The sequence below is a fragment of the Protopterus annectens genome, chromosome 3.part0 (assembly GCF_019279795.1).
Source record: "Protopterus annectens isolate FY-2018-M chromosome 3.part0, PAN1.0, whole genome shotgun sequence".
In the NCBI taxonomy this organism is placed as follows: domain Eukaryota; kingdom Metazoa; phylum Chordata; order Ceratodontiformes; family Protopteridae; genus Protopterus; species Protopterus annectens.
Genome location: NC_056731.1, coordinates 122,349,638 through 122,362,575, shown reverse-complemented (window position 1 = coordinate 122,362,575; position 12,938 = coordinate 122,349,638). Strand labels below are relative to the sequence as shown.

The 12,938-nt window shown below is 38.3% G+C and overlaps 1 protein-coding gene across 1 annotated transcript in view; it reads left to right on the top strand.

Moving 5' to 3' along the window:
- LOC122796779 (macrophage mannose receptor 1-like) overlaps positions 1–12,079 on the top strand; it is a 154,020-nt gene extending 141,941 nt beyond the window's left edge. The window contains exon 5 of the mRNA XM_044065507.1: positions 10,953–12,079. Within this exon, the coding sequence (XP_043921442.1) occupies positions 10,953–11,200 (248 nt within the window). The 3' untranslated portion in view covers positions 11,201–12,079. The remainder of the gene's footprint in view (positions 1–10,952) is intronic.
- The last annotated feature ends 859 nt before the right edge of the window (positions 12,080–12,938 follow it).

The window sequence follows — 12,938 nt, the reverse complement described above, 5'->3', positions numbered from 1 at the left end:
AAAACGTGCAACAAAACAAATGTAATACTAGAATAAGATACAAAATAGAAGTGAGCAAATCTTAAATAAAGAGCATCACATCAACATTAAATGCAGAGATGACTGATAGAGCAATGCAGACCAAACAAACACTTCAGCTAACTACAGATACTTCTAAATAAAAGAGCAATGCTGTCTCTGAGCTCCTCACACTAATTATCTCATGCTATTCAGTTTGCAAAGGAATTCTTTGGTAACTTTAACTGACCCTAGCCAGGAACTCTTAAAACTCCAACAGAACAGAATACTTAAAACAAAACAAATGTAATACTAGAATAAGATACAAAATAGAAGTGATCAAAGCTTAACTAAAGAGCTTCAAATCAAAATAAAATGCAGAGATGAGTTATACTCAGAGAAATGCAGACCACACAAACATCAGACAGATATACTATATTCCCATCTATATGTAAACAATTTTACATTTGCCTAGTTCTCTACTATTAGCAAGGCAAATGCAGATGAGTGGATGTTGTACGATACAAAGACGCATACAACATGCAAAGGTCTTTCTCTGAGACAGTTCTGAAAGTAATAATCAACATTTATGCTGAGTTGGCCCAGATTACATCATTGTTTGTCACCTGCCTTCATTTCACAGGCTAACAGCAACTAACATACTTCTCTGTGTCAAACGTACATATCTGTCTGATGTTTGTGTAGAAATGGAAGTCATAACACAGTTAAACACTTTTACATTTTCAACCTAGTAATTATTTATGTTTCAAGACAATACAAAAGCCTCTAGCTGTAGACATTTATGTCTGCTTGCTGCACTGAAACTGAGATAACGCATTTGTAGAACAAGTTCAGCTTATTTACTTGAGGTTTTGCAACTTATGTCTGTATGTTCGAGGCTTCCAGATTCTACTATTAATACATACATTTGCACAGGTAATACTTGGTTTACATTTCTGTTCTTTGGCAGTACGGTGCACTGTGTTTACACTCTTGAAGCTCAGTCATACCTCTCAACCTCTTAGAGCAAGACATCTGGACAAAGGCACAAATAAAGGGGGGCAAAGGGCCAAAAATCATGACACTTAATAAATATTGTTCTTACATACTTAGTTGATAGAATACCAGCTTTTGCATTCACATGAATATTCTGAAGAATATAACATCTGACATTCAAATGTGTGCTATTATTTCATGGCTTCAATCTTTAATGATTTGCCAGTGATTTGCCAGACAAAACACAAATGTATGAGAAAATGACTACAAATATGAGGCAAACATGTAGTCCATCTGCAAAACTCTAGACAGTTGAGAGGTATGAGCTCAGCACATAACATACAGTTGAACACACACTTGTGCACCAATTGTTTAATATCCACATAACATATATAGGTCTCTTACATTTGTAAGGCAAGCATATGTATCGTAATATTCACAAATGACATATGATTATTTACAACACCCCAGGTAGCTGGGCTGGCAGTGCCACAGTCAGTATTGTACAACAAACACTCCAGTAGTACTCATATGTGAGCTGACCATTGCTGAGGTGACTCAGTGGCCAGAGCTGTGATCTGTGTCACTGCAGACAGAGCCAGCAGGGATGGCAGTAGTTGCTGGACAGCAGACTAACAGCAACATGTCAGTCAAGAAAGTATTGAGACCTGCTGTTTAAATTCCTATTTCCCATGACTGCATTCCCCCATCTGCATTACATTACATGCTTAATTGTATGACATATCTGGTATAGTGCTGTACTCCTTTGTCAGAAGAAATCCACAAGTAATGTCAAAAATCAGTGTCTGTCTTCCTGAAAAAAGTGTCAGACCTGTTTAGCAAAGGCAGCAGCTTGCCTTTTGTATGTAACGCTCATGAGAAGGTGATGGTCTGTGCACCAGTCTGTGTCTCCCACTTGCTAAGTGCATCCAGAACAGCTGTGTTGTGTTTCCTTTAGCCAGTGGCATGGCAACACAATGCTGTAATAAAGGCCTTCATGTGGACCTTGCTCTTTTTCCTGGCCTGTGAGGAGGACATTATCTAGGTGTGGGAGCTACAGCATCACAGAGGGTAGGTGGAAATATTGTCCACTCTTTGGATTGATGTGTTATGTCCACAGTTTTGCATGCTATGTCTGGCCATTCTTAACAGACTTTCAGATTCTGTAGCTGTGTACTGTTTAAATGTGTGTTGCGGTGAGTAAGAAGACAGGCAGATGTGAATGTCATAGATACTTTTCTATCTGATTGTGCATGCTGTTACAGTTGATGCTGGTCTATCAACTATGTATGTTTGTAGGGAAGATTGAGACATGTCCCTTAAAACCTCAACATTCCAAGTACACTGTGATTTAGGCCAGTATATATAGGAGTAGTGTGTGACCGGCAATCAGGATATGTTTGTAAAAACAGTCATACTCCAGAAGTCAGTTGGCTTACTGGTATGTTGCTCTGACTGTAGTGCAAATAGTTCTGGCTTCAAAATTTCTCATGATGTCTTTTTTCCCTAAAGTTACATCCCTGTAGTGCATGATATATTTGCAAATGCAGCAGTAGCTCCCCAGAGCAGATTTGGTGTAGTGGTGTGTTGCTCTGACTGTAGTTCAAAAGGTCCTGGGTTCAATTTATTTATTTTTTATTTATTTAACATTTGTTGACCGGGAATGTCCGACTAGGTTCCACAGAGCCTGTTTTCAGCGGAGGCCTGGGGAGAAATGCTCCAGATGCATGTCTTTGGAATGTGGAGGAAACCGGAGTACCCAGAGGAAACCCACACGAACACAGGGAGAACATGCAAACTCTGCACAGAAGGTACCCCAGCTGAGAATCGAACCGGAGAACCTCTTGCTGTCTGGTGACAACGTTAACCGCTGCACCACTGTGCCAATGCTTGGCAGCTTTGTCTTTTTTCCCTAATGTTACATGACTGCACTGCATGATATATATACAAAAGCAGTACTATGCCCCCTGAGTTGGTTTGGCTTTGTGGTGGGCTGCTTTGGCTCTAATGCATAGCATCCTGTGTTCGAGACCTGGCAGTGATGACTTTTTCCCTTTAAATGACTGTAATGCATGATATATTTACAAAAACATTAGTAGTTCTGACAGCTTATTTGGTGTAGTGGTACATTACTGTGACTCTAGTGGATAGGGTCCTGGATTCAAGAGCTAGCAGGGCTGATTGTTTTGTGGCTGGGCAGAACAGTAGCTGATTGACCCAGAGTGATTGGAGCAGTTTTAAGCAGCCTTGTGTGATGCACTGCAATGCCAAGTGACACTTAGGTCCCCTTAGCTTCGCTTAGCACCAGTTATTCCTGCTTAAACCCATGCTGTTTCCAAAAAAAAAGAAGAGAAAAAAGGGGTGATAGGAAAGTGGTGAAATGGGGGCAAGCAGGGGAAAACGTTATGAAAGGCAGCTAGGGATGTGCTGGATTTGTGTAGGAAAGGACCATAGTTCTCCATTTCTTGTGCAGCAACAGCTGTGCATGATGTGGACAATTTGGAATTTAGAGCCTCACACCCCACAGGGATGTGGGTAACATACATGTGTTGAGTAATTCAAGGATAAATTGATTAACATCAGTTTATGTGGTGATGAAATGGAGAGCTAGATATGGGATGTGATTTTTATTTGGGAGACAGATGCCCCTATTTTTTTTGTTTGTTTTTTAAGATGAGAGTGGTATGTTGGGGAAGGGTTGTAGGTAAGTTGTGGACATAAGTTGGGTAGGAGAGGTTGCTTTTGCAAACAGACAAGACAGCAGACAGGGGCAGTGTATGACACATGAGGGAGATAAACACCTTGGACGGGGAGGGTGGTTGGGAATCAGAGGGCCATGTGCCCCCAGATGGAAACAGTGGGACTGAGGTCTCCAGCCATGGGCAGTCACCAATCCCCCTTCACAGCCCAGAAGTTGGCTGTGCTGGGGGCTGGACGGTGGAGCCAGCCTGTCCCTCTAGGTGTGGCAGTCTGCCTTATATCTGGTGCAGGCAAACATCCAAGTCATGCCAGATGACCCTGCGCACCAACCCTGGAAACTGTTGTCAGGTGACATGGACGTCGCCATGCTCACTCCCAGAGGGAGGACAAGCCCCATCTCCTGAGGGTGGTGCAGGACCAGTGGAAGAGGCATCTCCAGGTTGGGTCCCAGATGTGCTCAAACTCTGTGCTGCAGCCAGATGAGGCTGGACAGGTGGATCCACTGGGATCTGCCTACCCAAACGTGCTATGGTGTAGAGGTTTTTCAAAGTGTATTGGTTAGTCATGAACAAAACATTTTAACATTAGTTATAACAGCATGCATGGGGGTTCCAATGAACCCAAAATGATATAATTGGAAAAATTGCATAGCAAACAGAACACATGCATAAATGGAATAACAGTCATTATTGTAACAGCTTGCTAGAAACAACAATGGAATTTGAACAAGGTATGTTAGTAGGCAACTATTTAAATATATGAACAATAACAGAACACAAGTCCCAACATTAGGTGTTGAGAACAACATAGTCGTAGTATATGAATTATTATTGAAGCAGATAAGGGGTGGGGGAGAGAAAATCAGTCTATTACCAACTATATATGCTTATATTTTTCTTAACTGTACTGCTCAATATTCTACAGATCTGCCCTCACTTTACACATACCTGAGGCATATAGCTACTGTAGCACATACATACCTGCTAATCAGGTGACCTAGAATGCTATGGGGCAAGCTGTGACAACTCTAGTTACACGAGTAGAGGGGACTCGTACATGTCAGGGTTACATATATGACTAACAAGGTGCACCCTGCACTGATGTTGTGTGAGTGTGCTACTGGCATACTTGTACTGAATTTATACCTGTGTGCAAAGTTATTGGCAACTGTGATCACTAGCCATGACAGTGTGACACTTGAGATGTGTTGGAAAGTGTGCATGGTGTATATAGCCATCCTGCTGTCATTTGTATAGCTGGGGCTGGACACTGGAATATTTGTACACAGTTTATTAGTATACAGCTAATATAAACATTTCTTTACCTGTGAGCTCTGTGGAAAACATATCTGTTAACATTACATGACAGTTTCTACAAATACTCAGGATTACTTTGTCACTATGAACACATCTTTGTACCAGTTCCAGGATTCATACCATTGTCTGTGTGTGCAAAAATTAACAGCATATATCTATTTCTTATCACACTGTGCTACTGGGGCACAGCTGTCTGCTGCTTGACTGATTTTTGCCTAAAATTCACTTAATTACACAGTCTAACCTTGTAATATAAATGGAGTGTCACAGAAGACTATAGTGACAGTTGAACATACATGCCCAAGATTCATGCATGATAGATAGTGAACTGTGTATTGACATTTTGAATGCAGGTGTACACATTTAACCCCTACTGGATGTGAATATTGGTGAACTGTACAGACCATAGCAGGGTGCTGGGTTGCATACCCAATGTATATACATTTGCACATCATATATGTGCAGTCTCCACCTATTACAGTATCATGCTTGCTTGCATCAGCATACTTACATTCAGGAATACATGTAGCTGAAATGCAAAGGTTAACACAAGACAATTTTGCAGGGAACACAGTGTAATAAATTACACATTACTATTCAAGGTTCAGATCTTAGTGCAGACCATGTATCAATTTTCCTTGTATCTTGTCTTACAGCTTCACATCTACAGTTTGGCATAACAACTGCTTAGCAGACAAACCTCAGTGACTTCATGCTCTCATAGCCATATTTGCTGTGTAGCACCTGTACACTTGCATCAACAACTGACTAAATTAAACAAAACAGTGTGTGGGAATAATCTTTATTTAGAGTGACATGACAGCACTTTATTACATTCACACATCTACATTTAGTTGTACTGCATATCCTGTAGATGATGAATGTATATCAGTTATTGCTTTCAGAGTAGCAAGCAACAGTCTACTTTATTGATAGATTCATTCCTACACAGTATTACTACAGTACTGGCTTCCTTTATTAATAGTAGCTTGTTTGCTGCCTTCATCTGTATTACACAGTACCTGGCATTAATCACTTCTATCAATGTTGGTCTAACACATTATTCAGTACACTCAGAGCACAGTATTCTTAATGGCAGTATACAATTACACTTTCATATTTATTGGACTATATATATATATTGCAAGTTATGTCTGTACTGACCACACTGTCTGTGCAGCCCCGACAGTGAACCTGCGTGGGCCTCAGAGTTACATGCCCCTCTACTCTGCAACTGTGGGGGGAAAACACACCATTATGCATACTTGTCTATCAGATATTCATATTACAATTTGATAAAGCAACACTTGATATACCTACAAACTTCTGGGGCATTCTGGTCCTGAGCATCTTGGATCCACTGGGCCAAGAGAGCCCCCTTCCTCTGTTTCAGGTCATCATAATGGTGATGGACCTGCTCACCAGTGCAGGGGATGGCACCACAGCATTGCTGAGCTCACATGCCAGACTGTCCCAGGCCTCAGACTTGTATTGTGAGCCCTGGTACTGGCCCTACATCAGTCTGTCACCATGGTTCTTAACAATGAGCTCAGCTAAGACCCTGGACTCCAGTATGCCCCAGTGCTGCACCTGAAAGTGCGCTCCCCCTCCTGCATCTGCCATAGTTCCTACAGGGATCAAACTCTAACAGGTTTTGACTGTATTCCCGCCTGTGCAGTTTAAATAAGGCCATATTCCTGCCCTTTGCCGTCACCATCATTGGACCTTTTAAAAAATGCTGAGCACAGCTCAGCAGTGCGCAAACCCGCTAAGCTGAGTTGAGCAGTGCTTAAAGAGCAAATGTTGAGCAGTGCTTAGCAGTGTGCAAATCCGCTTAGCTGAGCTGAATACTGCTTAGATACATAAAATACTATTATAACTTATCTTTCATTAATGTTACTTCATTCTTGGGTGCATCTGTTTTATGATATCTCCTAAACTTATGCATTTCACTAGGTTATCTGTTCCTGTAACCTTAATGTAATGGACACCTGTGTGTAATTGTGGCTTTTATACTCAGGTCTTCACTGCAAATGGGCTTCTGATCAAGCTGGACCACCACAGTTAACATATTTCAATGTATACAAAACGAATAAAAAATGTTTAATTTCCCTATCTTGTGTAAAAAGCTGAATGATCAGGATTCATCCCTTGCACCTAATGTACAAGAGCCAGCACCCTAACCATTCAGCCAGTGAGGATCTGCTGGTAAACTGCTGTATATACCTCTTACACTTAAGCACTGCTGAGCACCACGCCACACCATGCAAACCCGCTCAGTTATGCTTAAACTTGACCTTTTCTACAAACAATAAAAGCATCTGGCTTCTATTTTTAAATGTCTGGCACATGTACCTTGTAAATGTCACTAACTACATCAATGCATAAAATTAAAATTAATATAAAACTGCTTTCCCATGTAAAAGCTGAACAGGCTGTCTTGGTATTTGACTGTGCACCTCCTGCACATGAAGCCGTAACTCTCACCAATGAGCTAACTCAGCTGTAAAAAATTTTAGCTATACATTTCTATATAACTTCTTGATACATTTAAGCATTGCTGAGCAAAGCACTGTGCCACACATACCCACTCAGCTATGCTTAAAATTTAAAGAAATAAAAAATATATATTATTTACATGTTAAAACATTACACTTCAATTTATTATATAAGTGTCCAAGGACACTTTTTATTATTTAACTGCCGTATGGCACCTTCACAATCCAGGGACTGTGTTACAGATAGTGTAACACACACCCTACATGGCATTACTTCATTTTCAGTACTGTACAGATTTTCACACAATGTCCACATTTGTGTCTCATATTTTGGTCCATTTTTCAAAAATTTCTGTTTCACTGGCAAATCACTGGTCAGATCATTACAGACTGCAATTTGAAAATAATGACAGGCATTTGAGTTTCAGGCAACATACTCCAGAAAATCCATGCTAATGCAAAACCTGTCATTCTATCAATTTTCTAAGTTTGTAAGTGCAATATTTAATAACTGTCCCTATTTTGGGGCTTTTGTCCCACTTTTAATAATGGCTTTGGCCAGACTTCTTGCTGTAAGAGGTTGAGCGGTATGTGTCTGCGGACACTTTTTTATTGTAAAGTGCCATTTTGGCACTTTCACAATGCAGGGTGGGTCTTACAGTACCTGTCACACACCCCCTGCATTACATTCCTTTCCCATTCATCATTTCAGTGTCCATGGACCCTGTTTTCTATTACAAACTGTGGTACAGCACTTTGACAGTGCCGGAGGCATGGTACAGATCTATGAACAGTACTGTAACACACCGCCTGCACTGATTCAGTATCCATGTACACGGCTCCATCTCAGTAGTGCACATTCATTAATATGCAAGGCGTGCTGCTGAGAGGGAGACGCGGACACATACACCATTCACTCCATGTAGGAATAATGCTATTCCTACATGGATTTTATTAAATAGTTAAATTAAAACAACTGTAATTGAGATCTTTAAAAAAGGGTAGGAGCAATCTACATAGAATAAAAATGGGAATTGTAGGAACAATACATACAAGGGAGGACTGAGGGTTAAAAGGCAGGACTTATGAGCTATGTAATGTTTGACTGAAAATGATTGGGTAGATTATAAGTGATGTATAATGTTTGCAACTGGCAGTGTATCAGTATGATTTGTGATGTAAAATGCTTGCAACTAGGATTGTGTCATTGTGGTTTGTTTTCCTTTATATAAAGGGATGATTCTTTATGTCATAAGTGATAGTTTAATAAAGATGTTTCTTGTTTTAAAAAAGGGGGCAGGAATTGAATAATTTATGTAATGTTGCTTAGGTTATATGATATATAACAATATATATGATGTGTAATGTCTGTTAATGTTAATTTAATACAATTTGATTACTTTTGCATAAGTGTAAATTTGACTATGTCACAAGTGATGATTCAAAAAGGGTGTTTAACAACAAGAACAAAAAAATACGCCATTTAAATTGGCCGTTATTCATAATGAGGATAGTTCTGATGAAGTCAGTCATCATGCACTTAACTTTTATTCATTCATTAAATTATCTTAGAAGCAAAGTTTCATGATGTGAAGTGAGTGGCTTTTTGATTGAATTTGTTTTTAGGGTTTTCTCCTAGTCTGCTGTATCCACTTTCATTTTTAATTTATCAGGAAGTTGTCCAGATAGAGTAGTGTGTTGCAGTTTTGAGCTTGGAATTCATGTATCTTGTGATATGTCTGTGTTCAATCTCTGGAACTTTGCACACAGCACTACACAACCCATGGACATAGCCTTGTTAAAAGAGTAACAGCATGACTAGCATACACCAGTCTCCCTTGCAAAAGGCTATTTAAATCTAACTTTGTTAGTCCAGGCTCCTGTGTTGCCATAACCAATTTTACTTCATCATCCAGTGATGAGTACTGGAATTGTATTTCCCTTTTGTTAGCACTGGCATTCACTAATACTCCCTGTGGGAATGACAGGTAGTGAGTCAACCTAAATTCTCCAGACCTCTTTAGGGACCAAGCTGGAAGCAGAAATTCTCTAGACAGGGAAAAGCAGGGTATCAGATGGGACTGCAACTCTCCTTCTTATCCTTCCTTTATAAAAGTCACTTTGCTATCTCTTCCATGTCTGTCCCAGACTTCAACTTCTTGAGCCTGTTCCTATCAGTGGAGAGTTTACCAACAGGGAAAGAGTGCCAAGATCTTTGATATAGCAAAAAGAGAACACCTTCATCTTCCAATGCATATTGCATTGATGGAGTGTCTCACTATAAACTGAATTAATGAAATATAAATTACCCCACAATATTGCTAATATATGGTGCAAGTTGTAAAAGATTATGTTCATAGGACAATGGTAACCATTTTTGAGTCAATAACAGTCACAAATTCAGTGGCATACATTAATAATGGGAAATAGTCGTAACTTAATTAAGATGCTGATACAAACAAACTGCAGAAGAACTTACCATTTCTGCTAGCTACACTGGGACGTACAATCAGTGATTATTACTTGTAGAGATATTTTATTATAAATTTAGCTTAATGCTTGCTGTCAAAGGAAAAATATACTTTAAAAATGATCAATACATGGTAGGTTCAGGTTAAGGCACTTTAATCTTGCAGCAAGGAGACAAAAACGTGCTAATACAGAGTTTGTCTAATTAGAATTAGGAAATACCAGCATTTTTACTGCCTACCAAGCTGACGTAGCAGATCACAAGTTTTAACATCATCATTACATAGCAGTTGTTTTCATGCTTTTCTGCTTGTACTATCAATTTTTGTGAGAAACTTCCTAAGAAAAACAACGTGGCCTTGGCTACCACCGGTTAGATATATGCAATGTTACCATTCAAGGTACTATGGCTAATTTGAGCACAAAGCAAGTATAGATTGCAGTTCATTTCTCCAACAGTTCTTTATCTGTCTATCTCTTCCTTCTGCAGCTGTGCACGTTCTCATACCACGAACAGAGCCAATTGTTCAAAATCATAACATTATAGAATATAGCATTATTCATTAATTGCTTGCTGACCTAGCAGATAATCACCTGTTTTTCAAGTACATTTCCAAAAGGCATAAACATGAATTTTGCTGTGCTACCAGTTACTAGGTCAGAGGGCATCTTGCAAGTTTCAGAAAGCACACTGCAGTTTCAAAAGCATCTTTTAGTCTCATACAAAACTAAGCTGTATATAAAATAGTGTATATAAAATAGAATGAAAAACGTGTTAACTCTTTTAGCTTCTAATTAGCATTAAGCACACACATTAATACATATTTTTCTAACACTTGCATTAGTATGATGATATACAATTTCTATAGAAAGTATTTTTATTTTTTTCCATTTAGTTTACCTGTGTTTATGTATATGTTAATATCCAAACTATGCATATAAATATATTTATGTTTTTTTTTTCTCTCTCTAATAGACATTTCTGACAAACAAGAGGAATCAGCTGCACACAGTCTTGGGATTATCTTCAGTGTGACTGTACTCATTGTAGTCTGCATTAGTGGGACTATATGTTATTTCTATAGGAAGCGACAACAACAGACATTTTTAAATGACAGCAGTTTTGACAACACACTGTATTTTAATACTGACACATCAGCAAGAGCTGTTGAAACTCGTGAACTTATGTCCAACATTGAATACAATGAACATGTTGCAATTTAGAATATCAACAGTTTAATGATATATCAATGTTTACAAAGAAACCTATAAACTTAACTACCTGCTGTGTTTATGTGAATTATCTGTCTGCACTGGATTTGAGGTTGTCCAAAGATGAAAACAGTATTTTTTTTTTTTTTTTTTTTTTTTTTGTGTAGTTCATTTATAAATCAGTTGCACCTATGAAAAATTCCACTTCAGAATTAGAGACAAGTGACTTCATAGTTAAATTGTTAAGTCAGTCATTAGGACTATATAAATATGAATGCTGGTTATCACAGAATTAATGTTAATGAAAAACTCAAGTAGGTGGAAATAGGACATAGTCAGTATAAATTAATTAAATTGGTCATTATATTGTCATATGTAAGTATGAATGTTCGTTATCACAGAACAAATGTTAATGAAGAACTCAAATAGGTAGAATTAGGACATCTGTTTAATCATAGCATAGCAACTGCTTTGCTTTTTGATCACAAATGCTTCAGTAGAATTCCCACTGTTTTAGTATCAGAGTGTTAAAAGAGGAAGGAGGTTGTCCCATTTACTATATTATCAGAAAAGTAATCACTATAATTATTGTAAAAAGGCTAAAAGATTTCTGAAGAAAATAGTCATCTAAGATCTAAGACATTGCACTACAAGCTAAGTAGAATGTGTGGAAATTTTTATCAGTAATCTATGTAAAGTTTTCAGAGCAATTTTAAAGGTATTTTATATTGATTCTCTATTTTTCTACATGTTTTATAAAAACTGAACTTTGGATACTGTAAAACAATAAATTCCTACAATACGTGCATGATGCTGAACCTTAAAACATGAAAATAAATCTTGCACATTTTGGAAAAGTGGCAACAATAAAATTAATTTCCATGAATAAAACTGCAGTTATTACTATCCTTTATTATTATGCAATTGATAATGCTGAACAGAGGATAAAAAAGGCGAGGTATTAAAAGTAACTCATTGTATCCTATAAATGCAAGTGCTATTTAATCATAACAATGATTTATGAAGAAATTTCTTGGCACAGTGCAGCCTGAGCTATGTAAATAAGATTTGCTGCTGAGCTTTTCACACTGGTCATACTGCAGAGTCTACGAATATAGTCTGCAGTGGTATAAAAGGTAGGGTCTGTGGCACACTCTGAATGGGCCTGTCCATCAAAACACAAGGAGACTCTGAATGGACCTGTCCTTCAGACAAGAAGAAGGCTGTTGTGGTGAAGTCTCATACAACCAGTACAACTTCTCCATGTCATAATATTAGTGGTTATGTCTAAGGTCTTCCCTCAACTCCTTAAAGCGTGTGTGTGTGTGTGGAGTCTGTGAATATTTAGAAAAGATAGACAGATAGTCATATATGGTCAAATGGAGCCCTAGGCAAGATAACAGATCAGATAACTACCTCCCCACTTCACCCCCCCCAGTTTTGCCACCCAGCAGCCATTCCAGTGTCACATTACTTGCCTATATATATATATATATATATATATATCCCCTGTTGCCATGCAACAGTGTTCAAACTGCACACTATTTTCTTCTTTACTTCTACAATGATTACAGATAGTTGGATTTAGTTTAAAACTTTTATTTCAAATTTAATAGCACAAACACTGATAGCCATTTGCTAATTAAAACAGTATAGTCTCACAACGAAGACAGACTTAACGTGCACAACAGTAAACTTTATATCCTTGAAACTCATTCATTGAAACTGCATTGAGTCTCACATTCATAGA